General features: G+C 38.9%; 1 protein-coding gene across 1 annotated transcript; it reads left to right on the top strand.

The window, feature by feature from the left end:
• Positions 1–6,675: 6,675 nt before the first annotated feature.
• On the top strand, positions 6,676–9,217 carry purbb (purine-rich element binding protein Bb). The gene has a single exon (XM_050053890.1). It carries the CDS (start codon positions 6,730–6,732, stop codon positions 7,639–7,641), a length of 912 nt encoding a protein of 303 aa, XP_049909847.1. The 5' UTR covers positions 6,676–6,729; the 3' UTR covers positions 7,642–9,217.
• The last annotated feature ends 6,128 nt before the right edge of the window (positions 9,218–15,345 follow it).

Raw genomic sequence — 15,345 nt, 5'->3', positions numbered from 1 at the left:
TGGGACAGAGAGGCTGAGCGGACTGGTCATACTTTGAGGATGAGGAGCGGTGAAGCTGTCCCTGGAGCAGATGGAGGAGGACTGCGCGGTGCACGAGACTCACATGATGACGCTCGGACAGGTGAGTACACTGTATGTTGCTAGGCAACGTGGAGTTGTGTGCGTGTGTGTAGTACAGTTGTGTAAAACCTGTATGTGTGTGTGGAGCTGATACAGTTTGGTGTGTGTTTTTTATATCTGTCCAGCTCTTTGGGATCAGTAGGATCTGATTATAAGAATAAGAATAAACTAGGTCTGGACATACACCTGTATCTGTATCTGTTCAACCATCTAAACCATCTGTATCCATAGATGTACTCGGAATGGGTGGAGTTTGAACTTGGAGTTTGGGCGTGGCTTAATCTGAAAATGAATATGTGATAATACAAGATAATGTGCATATGTCTCATCGCCGTTCGAGATGAGTCCCACCGCTCTTGTGTTGTCAGTGAATTCTATGATTGTATTTGTGGGGTGTGAAGGTGTGCAGTCAAAGGGGCTAAACACACAGCCTTGTGGTGCTCCTGTGCAGAGGGTCAGACTCAGGGAGGTGTAAGGGCTGAGTCTCACAGTGTGTGGGTGGTTGCTGAGAAAGTCCTTAAAGGTAGGGTCTGGAGGATTTTCCAGTTGCTGTTTGTAAACACACATTCAAATTTGGCCCCTCCTATCAGGCTCAACTCTCCCGGGTGTACGGAGCCCGGAGGTACGGAAGAAGGCTTCACAGAAGAGGTTCAGGCAAGGCTCGCGCTGGTGCACGCTCGGGCACGACACCTGCGCTCTCTCATTGGCTGGGGAAATCTCCGCCCAGAAGCGGTCTGAGCTCACAAAAACATCAAAATACAGTTAAAGGGCAGGAGCTCTGCAAACAGAGTCACCACCACACATGAATAGAAGCCCATAGGTGATGATGAAGCAGGATTTCATTTGTATGTGTCTATATTTTGTTTTGTTAGAAAATCCTCCAGATCCTACCTTTAAAGTATAACTTCGGTATTTTTCAACCTGGGCCCTATTTCCCGATGTGTATGTGTGCGTATGATTCATGGGTACAACTCGTTCTAAAATTGGTTCAGTGTTGGGGGAGGCGGATGCAGCGGGGAGCTGCGAAACGAGCTAAAACGGTAACGGGGGCAAATACGTCCTGTATAAGTTTGCACATTAAAAGTGCTTTTTTTTTGCCACTGACCGGTTCAGATCGCCAGCGCTGAACCACAGTCACAGTTGGTCAGTGAGACCAAGGTCCTGTAGTTTCCTGACCTGCCAGCAGGGGGCAATAGTGTTAAAAGCAGAGCTGTAATCCACAAACAGCATCCTGATGTACGTCCCCTTCTGCTCCAGGTGTGTTAAAGCAGTATGAAGGGCTGTATTTATGGTGTCCTCAGTGGATCTGTTTGCCCTGTATGTATACTGGTGCTGGTCTAAGGCGGAATTTATACTTCTGCATTGAATCAGCGCTGTAGCTAGAGTCAACGCTGTAGCCTGACGTGCACCTCCCCAGAAATGTAACTCCACGTCACAGTGACGCAGACCTCCTGCTGTCTGTCTCTGTAAGCTGAAACCATTTCCCTCAGTGGAAACAAAGCTTTGATTTACTTTAATTTCAACTAAACTTTACAGCACTTCACAGAAACCTCCACCGCCAACTAGTGTTCTGGAGGTGTAACTGCAGAGTGACACAGACACACTGCCGCACAAGTATAAATGCTCACAACAGCGTAGGCCACATGCGTAGGGTCTGATACACACGTATAAGTCCTGGTTAAGGCGGGGAGAGGGTGGATCTGATGTGCCCCAGGACTAGTTTTTCAAGGCACTATGAAGTGATGGGTGTCAGTGTGACTGGTCTGTATTCATTCAGGGAGCTGATGTTGGTCTGCTGGGGCACTGGGATGGTGATGGCCGGGACAATAGCACGCTGGACGCTGTGGTGTCCAGTTGTCGATTATATTTGATTTCCGGTCACTTCTTGTGAGGCTGAGGACGGTGGTTGTTTATTTATTGTTGGTAGTGAGTTGTGTGAAGAAGCTGCAGAGTTCATCTGACTTTGTTTCTGATGTTTTCCACTGTTGTGTGACTACACTGACATTTAACACATTGTATTCAGTACATGTTCTTTAATTTAACCTCTGTTATCTTTTAAAATGTGACAGTTACTGAGAATATATTTAATTTACCTACTTTTTACTTTAGGCAAGTACTTTTACTCGAGTTACATTTCTGTCAAGTCCTTGAGTACAATATTTTTTATACTCTTTCCATCCTTCATTATAACAGACCTACTTTTTACTTTAAGTACATTTTTACACACATGCTTTTACTTGTACTTGAGTAAATTGTATTCAAAGTAACAGTATTTGTTACAGTACAGTATTTTATGCAGTATTTTAGTCCTTTAGGCAGGTACTGTACTTGAGTTACAGTGAGGCAACATTGACTTACAGTGGGGCAAAAAAGTATTTAGTCAGCCACTGATTTTGCAAGTTCTCCTACTTAGAAAGATGAGAGAGGTCTGTAATTTTCATCAGAGGTACNTACATTTCTTTCAGGCCCTTGAGTACAGTATTTGAATACTCTTTCCATCTTTGTTTATAACTGACCTTCTTTTCACTTCAAGTGCATTTTACACACATACTTTTTCTTGTACTTAAACATCAATATTTAAAACATGTGCAGTCCCACCCCCCTCCACAATAAAGACATGAAAGCAGCAGAGGACTTTTATTTTGACATTAAACGCATCTTAAATCGACGGCGAATTGTTGCGTAAAAATTCAGCATAATACAGAAAATTATGTGTTTGATGCTCCAACTTTTCTGACAGAGGTCCTCTGTTTCATATGTGTCCTCCCCATTGTTGAAACGAAACCTGTGGCCTTGACTAGATGTAAAAAAAAATATTTGAAATTAACAGTTGTGCTTAGCTTGTGCTGGAGTTGTGCTCCGACCAAAACAACACAATTTATTAATTTTAATTTCAGTAAAAAGACAGATTATCACTGAGAATAACCAGGACTATTTGTCCTCTTTTGGGGTATAGATAAATGTTTTAAACACAACTTTATTCTGCTTTAAAATCCCAAATTTCCAAATGTTTTGTGCAGTCCCTGTTCCAGGTTCAGACCAAAGTGAGATCGTCTCAGTTTAATGTGTTTTCCTCAGAGTCTCAGTCACTGGATTCGGAATTCAGCTTCATGTTGCACAATTACTGAGAAATCACATGTTTCACAAGTGTTCCTGTGGCAACCGCTGACAACACTGATGTCATGTTCCTGGGAATATTTCAGGGAATTCAGAAGACTGATGCATTTTGAGAATTGAATGGCTTAAGGCCATAATAATTAGCAATAACAACAATAAAATAAAATTAAAATATGAAATAAAATACACAGAAAAAATATTGTAGTGGGTTTAATGACACAAACAGGAGTTTTAAAGCAGACAGATTTTAATATTTTTCAGATTAAATGTCTCAGAATTTAATGTTTTAGGCAAATAAATAAATAAAGTTTAATTAAAAAGTAAATAAATGATAACAGCAACAACAATAAAATAAAATACATAGAAAAAATATTTTAGTGGGTTTAATGACAGAGTGTTTAAAAGCAGACAGATTTTAATATTTTTCACTAAATGTATAGTATCTAGACTAAATGTCTCAGACTTTGATGTTGTAAGGCAAAAAAATAAATAAATAAATAAAATGTATATTTAGTGGGTTTACTGACACTAGGAGGAGCTACAGTGCAGGCTGAGTCTGTTCTTCAAATATAAAATTCTATGTTTTCAGGCAGAAATTAAATAAATTAAAAGAGACGACTTTGAAACAAGATTCAGACTAAAACGTAGGGAGATGACATTTATAGAGAAGATACATCAACAGTTAAATTAGTAAATAAAATGAGAAATGTTGTGATTTAAAAAATAATGATATTGATAAGATAATTGTATAAAGTCTGGTCGGTGGCTCCAAACGTTCTCCTTTGACTCATTTCTTCAGTATTTCTCCTGTAAAACTCTCACTGCACGCCACTGTGCACAAATACTTTGACTCTCTCTGCAGGAGTGAATCCAGCTTTTCATCACCAACCTGTCCAGCATAAACATAAACAACATAAACATGTGTGTGCATGAAATCAACACAACACAACAAGAGGGTGTATGAAATGAAACAACTCTCCAGCTCTGTGGTTTCATCTGTGAGCTCACAGGTGCTGCTGACATCCGGCTGGGAGCAAACTTACCTGAGAGCCAAATGAAGCTCTGCTGCCACCTGTGGACAGAAATAGGTACTACAATGATAATGCTGCAGGTGGTAATTTAGATTAATAATCTAAAATATGATCAAGTAATAAATTATATTGTAATATTATCGATTAAGATAAAACTCAGCAAGCTACCCAGCAGATAGAGTGTGCTCCATCTTTACCAGCTACAACATTAAAGTGACGCACACATGAATATGTCAATAGTTATAATCCAATAATATAATTATAGTTATTCTGAAATGGGCCATTCTGCATAATGAGTATTTTGCTGTTGGAGTTTTAAGCATATTTTGATACTTACTGACTCAAATAGGATTCTGAATGCAAGACTTTTACTTAAACCAAAGTATTTAAGTTACTTTTATTGAAGTTAAAGATTTAAGGACTTATTCCACCACTGGCTTTTAAAATATGATGCATTATTGTTGATTTAACTACACAACTGTGTATTAAAAACCTCAGCAAATTGCCTTGATTTCTTAAAAAAACAAACATGGGAAGAAGGCAATGACCCAAAATTAGCAAGAAATTAGTGAAAAGAGAAAATTAAAAACAAGAAAATAAGTAAAAATAAAATAAATAAATAAAAATATGAACTGCTGAGTGTAAGTCCCCCAAACAAAAAAGTATACAAATAAAAAGAAAAAAAACCCCAATGAAAATAGGTTAATATTTAAATGAATTTAAATAAATAATTATTGCTAATTGACAAATAATAAAAAACAAATTAAGTACATACACCAAATTATATAATAGAAAAAAATTATTAAAATTAAGTACAACAAACACAAAGTAAATAAATAAATAAATAGTTAGCCTAAAGTTAATATTTAAATACATTTGAATAATGAATATATAGAGATTGCTAATTAATAAATAACTAAAAATAATTAAAAATCAATAAAAAATTAAATATATACAATAAATTATATAATAGAAAAAATAAATAAATAACAAAATACAAAAAAATAAAATAAAAGGTACAACAAACACAAAGTTGATATTTAAATAAATAAATAAATGAATAAAAATATGAACTGCTGAGTCCAAGTCCCCCAAATAAAAAACAAATAGAGAAAAACAATAAAAATAAGTTAATATATTAATAAATTTAGTAAATATTGCGTATTGACAAATAACTAAAAAAGAAAAAGAAAAAAGAAAATTAAATATATTTAATAAATTATTTAATAGAATAAATAAATAAATTGCAAATTATAAAAAAGTACAACAAATACAAAGTAAGTATTTAAATAAATAGATAATTAAATGAAGAAATATTGCCCACTGACAAATCACTAAAAAAAAGAAAAAAATAGATATATGCAATAAATTATATAATAGAAGAAATATAAATAATTGATAAAATACAAAGAATGAAATGAAATTACGTACAACAGCCACAACGTGAATATTGAAATAAATAAATAAATAAATAAATAAATAAATAGATAGATAATTTAATAAATAAATATTGCTAATTGACAAATAATTAATAATAAAAGAAGAAAAAATTAAGCACATACAATAAATTATACAATATAAAAAAATAAATAAATGAAAAATACAAAAAATAGAATAAGATTAAGTACAACTAATACAAAGTAAATAATATGTCTGTGACATAATTTTAAAATGTAAAAATAATAATAATCATACATATAGTTTGCCCTAGTTTTTTATTTTTTTATTTTATTTTATATTTTATTTGTGGGACATTTCTTTCCAAGTTGCTCAGTGTCTTTCCCCCATGTTTTTTTTAAATTAATCACACCAGTCTGCTCAGGGTTCAAAGCTCCATCTGCACCAGTATTTAAGCCTGGATGTTAATTATGCAATAATATCATCTAAAATAAAATCAAACAGTTTCTGCAAAGAGAGTATTTTTACTTTTGGTACTCAAGTCATACATATTCTTTATCCACTGGTGATACTAGATGATAATAGAGGATATTTTTTATTAAAAACTGGTCAATAAATCAACTTGCAGTGGGTCACAAAACTATTTTGCTCATTTAAAAACAGGCCCTGACATCTTTCCAGATTTCTTTCCGCTTTGACTTTGTGGAGAAAAACAAAGTGTGTCGACACATTTAACCAGCTGAAGCCAAAAATAAAAAAAACAACCTAATATTTTAACATATTATGTCATAAAAACAAAAAGATTTCACAACCAGAGGAGGACATGTTGGAGGACAAGTACGCAAACGGAACCTCAGAGTGAACCAATGGCTGCGGAGGGATTTTTTACATGTTTGCGTGACGGATAAAGTCAACGGACCAATCAGGGGGCGGTAACCGTGTGAATCTCCAGAAGTGGCAGCCGGCCGGGCCAATCAGAGCGCTCCCTGAAGTACACCCAAAATGAGCGTGAAGGGGGCGCGCGCTGGCGGAGCAGGAGCAGGAGAGAGGGGGCAGAAGCCGAATGGTGGAGCTGAAGATGGCGGATGGCGACAGCGGGAGTGAGCGCGGCGGCAGCAGCGGGGGAGGAGGCGGAGGCGGCTTCCAGCACTTCCAGCGGGACCAGGAGACCCAGGAGCTGGCGTCCAAGCGCCTGGACATCCAGAACAAGCGCTTCTACCTGGACGTGAAGCAGAACAGCAAGGGCAGGTTCATCAAGATCGCCGAGGTGGGGGCCGGGGGCTCCAAAAGTCGCTTGACCCTCTCCCTGTCAGTTGCGGCGGAGTTCCGTGACTACCTCGGGGATTTCATCGAGCACTACGCCCAGCTGGGGCCTAGCAGTCCGGAGCAGATAGCCCAGGCCACCGTGGGGGAGGACGGCGGGCCCAGGCGAGCCCTCAAGAGCGAGTTCCTCGTCCGGGAAAACCGCAAGTACTACCTGGACTTGAAGGAGAACCAGCGGGGGAGGTTCCTGCGGATCCGGCAGACCGTCAACCGGGGACCGGGCTTCGGAGTCGGGGGGCCTGCGGGCGGCATGCTGTCCGGGCAGACCATAGCCCTTCCGGCCCAGGGGCTCATAGAGTTCAGAGACGCCCTCGCTAAGCTCATAGATGACTACGGGGGAGACGACGAGGAGCTGGTCGGAGGCTCTGCCGCCGGGGGCTACAGCGAGCTCCCCGAGGGCACCTCCATCATGGTGGACTCCAAGCGGTTCTTCTTCGACGTCGGGTCCAACAAATACGGAGTGTTCCTGCGGGTGAGCGAGGTGAAGCCCAGCTACAGGAACTCTATCACCATCCCCTTCAAAGCCTGGAGCAAGTTCGGGGGAGCGTTCAGCAGATACGCGGAGGAGATGAAGGAGATCCAGGAGAGGCAGCGGGATAAGATGTACGAGAGGAGAGACGAGTCCGAGGGCGACGACGTGGATGACGACTGATGAAATGAAACCAGCTGTTAGTCCACTTAACGTGACAGCTCTGCAGCATAGGGGTATTTTTGCATAAAAGAAGAAGAAAAAAAAGCAGGATGTGCATGACAAATCGTGCTGTAATAGCCTACTAAAGTATCGTGGCGTAAAACAAAGTACATGTGCAGGGGGTCATTGGTGTATTATCCTAAAAGCGTGTAGGGGTGAGGGTTGGAGTGATTGTGTGAATCTCTGCAAGTGAAAAAAAGTGGACTAAATGTGTCGGTGAGGTTTGTGTCTCACTGGGGAAAAAAGAGTGCTTTATTGTAAAAACAAAAAATATAAAAGAGGAGAGAGAGAGCCTACTAAAACCAGCAGATTGGTTTTTATAACTAGAAACGAAGCCAATGAATGCTTTCCTATTTGCAACATAGTCTATATTTAAAGCGTGAGGAGTCAACCTGTTTAAGATGTTTTCCTTGCTCCTGGTTTAAGGAGGGAGAAACTAGCATCCATTGTATTCCTGTTCCAGTCCAGGTCTCTCCTCGGTGGGCAGATTGTGGGATTTTTTTGCAAGTCGGTCAGATGAACCTCGAGAGGAATGTATAGAGAGCTGCCGTCACTCTGTGGATGTTTTTGCATTGGAGATATCAGAGCTGTCAGACAGCACGGAGCCCTGCAGCAGCAGCAGCAGCAGCAGCAGCAGCAGCAGCAGCAGCAGTGAATCGAAAAGATTACCCAAAATATTAGGGGGAAGTTACTGAGAGGATTATCTTTAAGCCCAAAAAACAAGGGCCTTGTGGACTAAACTAAAGCTTTGACTCCAGTAGTCAATAACAGAGCGGATCAGCTGGGTTTTATGTTATACATACAATCTTAGCGATATTTTCAAAGCATAATTCACATTGTTTCCTGGAAGATTCACTTTCCTCACGCCAGAGCATCCCTGGTGTTTGAGAACAGCAGCTTGGGGAGAGGACTGTCTTTAGTGCCCCCCCACCACCACCACCACCACCACCGCCACCATCAGGGACATACAGATCTGTACACAAGACTTTAAATGCTCATTTGCTCCCACATGCCACTACAAGGGTCCAAATATCTGGCATTCAGACGGGAGCGCCGCATCAGACACAGTGAAGCTTCTCTGACCTTCCAGCTCTGCCGGACTGCAGAGCGTCACTGATGAGTTTTCCCATCAGCCTCTCTGTTGCGGTCAGAGCCGGACTGACGGCCGTCTCAACCAGCCACGGGCCTTTTTTCTGACGTAACATCTTCCAACACGTGAAGACCCTGGACAGAAACACATTGATGGATGTCTTTTCGTTTTGTTTTGTTTTTGTTTTCAAAAGAGAACTATATTGAAATGAGATTCTACTTATAGGTAAAAAAAAAAAATATTACTGAACAAACCAGCAAAAGATATTTTGAAATACTTACAAAGGAAAATGTATTGTGTAAAGGAATTTCAAGACTTAAAAATAAAAGAAAAGGTTAATTTCTTAAAACAAAGTTGTGACTCAAACCTCCAGATTATTTTTCATTTTGTTTTTCCTAGAGTGAAAGTATAACACTTCCTTAATTAAAACTACTTTAAATGCAATAACCCATGTTGTGACTGTATATTTTTAATTTCATGATTCGTCCTTAAAGATAATCAGTTTATTATTGCAGCCTAATTTACTGAATGTGAACAGGAAGCAGCTGATGAAATCTGATGTGTTTTTATTAATCTTTTGGTTTATAAAATGTCACTGTTGCTTATTTTTCTGCCCAAAACCCCCAAATTTTCCCTTTATAATCATTTTAAACAAAGTAAATCTGCAATTTTTGTCTCATTTACTTGATAAATAACTGAAATGATTAATCGGTTATCCAGATAGTTCCCTAGCAACCAGCATCTGCTTGTGTCGTCACTTTTTTTATTTTGCTCTTTCATATTTTCTTTCGCCTTTTTGTCCACGATCTGCTTAAAGTTGCGTGATTCACCGAGATGGGATGGAGAAATCCTTACTGGGAAATCCAGCAATATCAAATCCAGACCAGGATTATTGTGCTTTCACTTCAGAGGTCAGCGTGAGGATTTAAAAAAGATGTCACATAGGGCTCCAGCAACATATTGAACTGGTTTAAAGCTGCAACTTGGATAATCTTTGTTAGCGATTCATTGCTCAGTGAGACAGAAGTGAAAACGCCCGTCACAAGTTCTTAAAGGGATAGTGCACCCAAAAATGAAAATCCAGCCATTATCTACTCACCCATATGCCGAGGGAGGCTCAGGTGAAGTTTTAGAGTCCTCACATCACTTGCAGAGATCCAAGGGGAGAGGAGGTAGCAACACAACTCCACCTAATGGAGGCTGACGGCGCCCCAGATTCAAACGTCCAAAAACACATAATTGAAACCACAAAATATCTCCATACTGCTCGTCCGTAGTGATCCAAGTGTCCTGAAGCCCCGACATAAAAAGTTGTTTGGACACTCGGATCACTACGGACGAGCAGTATGGAGATATGTTGTGGTTTCAATTATGTGTTTTTGGACGTTTGAATCTGGGGCGCCGTCAGCCTCCATTAGGTGGAGTTGTGTTGCTACCTCCTCTCCCCTTGGATCTCTGCAAGTGATGTGAGGACTCTAAAACTTCACCTGAGCCTCCCTCGGCATATGGGTGAGTAGATAATGGCTGAATTTTCATTTTTGGGTGCACTATCCCTTTAAACTCTGAGGCAATGTCTTGTTTTTGTCCGAGTGACTGATCAAAACCAAAAGATGTTGAGTTTATAAACAAAGGAAACAAGCACAGCCACAAACTATCATTCTTGCTTAAAATCGATAAATTGATCATCAAAATTGCTGATAACTTATTTCCTGTGAATTTAAAATCAGTGATTTTATTTTATTTTGAGATCAGATTGTGCTGCCATGTTTGTCTAAAACTATCAATGTATTATGAGGACAAACAGGGAGTGCTGCCATCAGCTGAGCTTCATGGACGGGACAAAGAGTCACTTAAAGATTAAAAACGACTGACCAGTTCACTCAGTGTAAAAATCCATAGCACAGACAGTCAGTCCAAAAATACATCTGACTGAAGTTAAAAATCCGTCATTAATACATAGATACACCAACACGTTTTGACTAGAGAGTCTTCATCAGAGTGTAAGAGGCATCGGAAACAGGTGTGCAATTTAAGATGTGACACAGGTCACATGATGTATCGGTACAGCCCTATTAGACAAGACTGCAACATTATCGATTCATCGCTCAGTCAGACAGAAGTGAAAATGCTCATCACAAGTTCTTAAACTCTGAGATTATGTCTTGTTTTTGTCCGACGTTAAAGAAAAGAAGCAAATATTCACATTTGAGAAGACGGAGCCAGAAACTGTTTGTCATTTGTGCGTAAAACTGATAAATCGATCATTAGAACTGCTGATGATTCATTTTCTGTCAATTTAAAATCAGATATTTTAGATTATTTTGAGATCAGATTGTGTGACTGTGCTACACCAGTGGTTTCAAACTGTTTGTGCCCAAGATACACCAAGGGGCGAGCCAAAATCTCAAGGCACACCTGTATTTATACCTGTGCACAACAGCTTCTATAGCGTGTGTTATCACTCTTATCACGACATAAGACAATAAAAGTAAAAAGACAGGTAGCTTCATGATGCTGTCTACTGACAGGGTTTGCTCTCGTCTTTCGGTTGTCGGTCGTCTTCTCTGGTGCTTTGAAGTAATTTGCTCCGTACAGTAAAGTTATCCATCGGCAGAGCTTTGATGTGTCACACACTTATAATTCCCACGCACAAACGGTGACATATTGGTTCCCTGTGAAAGTTTTTTAAATTAAATATTTCTTAGGTAGAGTTTGTATTTTTATTCAGAGATATGTGCACACAACACACTGAAATCCATTCCTAATTTTCTGTACAGACCCATTTGAATATTGCGATAATCATGTGAGAACCACTGTGCTTTAGAATTATCTATGTATTATTTTCATATAGGTTAAAGTCTTGTGTCTAAAATCTATTTAAGCAAAGGTACATAAATATTAAAGTAAAAGTACAGTCTTTGTAAACTCTGGTAAAAGCACCAAATGTAAAAATACTTACGTAAAATGATAATGTGCAAGTGTCAAGTAGATAAATAATATGTTAGTTAAGATATATCTTGTGTTAATCTGCAAAGTTACTAATGCTGTCAAAGTAATGCAGTACAGCAAAAAGTATATTTACCTCCAAAATGTGGTGCAGCAGAAGTTTAAAGAAGCATAAAATGGAAATACTCACGTAGAGTTAAAGTGCCTGAAAATTGCAGTAAAGTACAGTATTTGATTAAATGTACTTAGTTACTTTCCACCATTGATCAGCAACAAGATGTACTTAAAGTATCAGAGTAAAAGTACTCATCACGTCCTCTGTCAGTGATATAATATTGAATATATGTATTAATGTTAATGTTGTAACAGGTTGAAATGGAGCTAATGTTTATTGTCTCTGACCTGATCACGTGTTTTGCATTTACGAATCTTATTTTCATTATTAAGGCTGAAACAAAGTCGATTTTAATCAGTTAGTGAACAGACGGCGCCACCAACTATTTGTAATTGATTAATTATTTCAGTTATTTTCTAAGCAAAAAAAATCACATTATCTGGTTCCAGTTTCTCAGGTGTGAAAATTTGCAGCTTTCCTGTGTAACGTTTGATAATAAATTAAATATCTTTGAACAAAATTAAGGAATTTGAAGACGTCACTCTGGTTCTGAGAACTTTTGATAATCGTTTCTAGTTTTTATGTCTCCACGCTGGTGATAGCTGCGGCTGTAGGCTTTATGTTTTTGGGTTATCTATCCGTCCCATTCTTGTGGACGCGAAATTTCAGGAACACCTTGAGGAAATTTGGACTCACGGAACAACTGATTAGATTTTGGGGCTCATAAGTCAGATTTCAAGGTTGTTGTGACCTCATCGGTCTCATTCTCATTAACACGATATCTTAAAAGCATCATGTGGGATGAATGTTTTTTGGCACAGACATCCACTTTTAGCCAGAGATAAACTGATTAGAATTTGGCGGTCAAAGGTTAAGATCGCTTTGACCGCGTCTGTGACATTCTTGTGAACATGATATCTCAAAAGCGCCTTGAGGGAATTTTTCCAAATTTGGCACAAATGTCCACTTTGATTCTAGAAAGACCTGATTATATTTTGGGGTCTTAGGCCAAAGGTTAAGGTGGTTGTGACCTCATCTGTCTCATTCACATGAACATGATTTTTTAAGAATGCTTTCTTTATTTGGTAAAAACGATCACTTGGACTCATGAGCTGATTAGATATTTGGTGGTCAAAGGTCACTGTCACGTTGCATCTTTCTCCATCTCATTTTGTGAATTTTGTAACACTGAGGGAATTTTTTCAAATTTGACACAAACATCCACGTGGACTCAGAATGAACTGAGTGAGTGGAGTTTAGTGCTCAAAGGTCAAGGTCATTGTGACCTCATCTGTCTCGTGATTTTTCAAGAGTGCTTTTTTTAATGTGGCTTTCACTTTCACTTGGACTCTAGAATGAACGCATTAGATGTTTGTCATCTAAAGTCAAGGTCACGGTGACCTTGCATCCATTTCATTCTTGTCAACGTGATATCTTAAGAACACTTTGAGAGAATATTTAAAGAATGTTTATGCCTCCATGCAGGAGATAGTCATGGCCGGAGGCATGATGTTTTTAGGTTCTCCGTCCCGTTGTTGTAAATGAAAAATCTTAAGAACGTCTTGTGGGAATTTCTTCTGATTTAGCACAAACATCCACCTGGTCAAAGGTCAAAGGTGAAGGCCAGTGTGACCTCACAGAATATGTTTTTGGCCATAATGCAATAATTCATACACTAATTCTGACCAAACTTTACACAAATGTCTAACAGGATAAAATAATGAAGGTCAAAGGTCAGCTTGACTGTGACATCATCATGTTTTAACGTCATATCTCAGGAACAGAAGGGGAGACATTTGGTCAGATACTGAATTGGTGACTCTAATCTTGAAACTGTGCTGATTGTATAGATCTTCTGTGTGTGAAGCATCCATGTTTTCACTGACATGGATGGAGACTGTCAGACACTGGTCTGGTGGGCGGGGCGCTAATTCTAGTTTTGTTATTTCAGTGACTGAGTGATTAGTCGAGGGAGTTTTTGGCAGATTAAAGGGACACGTTGCAGATTTTCAACCAGCTTTGTATCATCATGTGGGCAGTTTGTGTAAATGAACTATGGTAAACTTCCCACTGTTAAACCGTCGCCCACGTCTCCCTGCTCAACTGGCAGCTCAAATCTGCAGGATGACGCATTTTTGTGCCGCCCAGGACACACAGAGTGTAGAAGCAAATCGAAAGAGACCCACCTCCCTCAAACTCAGATTTAATTGTAAAACTAGGCGGCGCTGACTGCTTGGCTGTAATACAAGAGTTTGTGAACAGGAAGTGGGCGCCATACTGTTCCCTATTTTGTAAAAACGGAGGCTGAAACTATTGAGATCAAACAGTAAAACTAAGCAGCGCCGATCAAATATAAACCAAGGTTCTGTTGCTGTGTTGGTTATTTCTCTTCTTAAATCTTTTCAGAAACATATTTTATCTTACTATTTAACTGTAATATGAGATTGTTTGTTATCAGCCAGCCATCATATTGGTTCCTGTGTCCAAGTTTTTATTGGTCGGGTGCAGCGCAGTGAATTCTGGTAGTTGTAGGCTTTTTCCCTCTTAAGCAGAAGCAAATGTCATAGTCCCTTTCCTCTGTTTTCTGCGGTCATGTAGAACCTAAACTAAAGCTGCCAGACAAATGTAGTGGAGTACAAAGGACAGTATTTGCCTCTGAGATGTAGTGGAGTAGAAATGTAATGTAATATAAGATATGATACAAAACAAAACAAAACAAAACACAACAATAAGATTAGAGACGATACGATATGAACCGATAAGGTAAGGCACAGTCTGGTCCAGTCATGTCAGGTACGGTACGGTACGAAACAATCAGATCAGATAAGATGCAATACGATACGATACGATCACATCCGATATGATCACGTCTGATATGCAATATAATACAAACCGATAAGGTACGGTACGGTATGAATCTAAATGAAATGATCAAATCAGATAGGATTCGGTCACAAACGATACGCTATCATACGATACGAACTGCTAAGATCAAGTACGGTACGGTACGAAAAGATAAGATCAGATAGGATATGGTCACATGCGATATGATACGATACGAACCGATAAGGTAAGGTAAGGTAGGGTATGACATGATATGGTGTGAAATGATCACTCACATCTGATAAGATGCGATAAGATGTGATACCATACTGGGGAAATTCAGACGTTACAGCAGCTCAACAATTAGAAGCCAAAGAAAAATGACAAAAAGTGATTGAGTGCTAAAAAAGATAAAAATGTTACAAAAATACAAATCAGTTAAAATAAAAATGAAAAAATATAAAATCTACATCCACACCTTTCCCTTATACACAAGCCCTTTTTAAACAGGAACTGTGCAAATTTGCAGGAAAGCCCAATCAGTCTTTTTTCAGCATTGGCAGTATAAAAACAAAATCAGGGAGTGCAGCAAAATGCCGCCTACCTACTTTTGTTCATACAGAATGTGCCTTTTTCGGGGCAATGGGGGGCGTGAGCAAGTAACAAAACGTGTAGCTCAGCGTGTGACGTA

Source organism: Epinephelus moara, chromosome 9, assembly GCF_006386435.1.
Source record: "Epinephelus moara isolate mb chromosome 9, YSFRI_EMoa_1.0, whole genome shotgun sequence".
Classification (NCBI taxonomy): Eukaryota; Metazoa; Chordata; class Actinopteri; order Perciformes; family Serranidae; genus Epinephelus; species Epinephelus moara.
The sequence above is the reverse complement of the archived record's forward strand: the minus strand, read 5'-3'. Positions and strand labels throughout refer to the sequence as shown.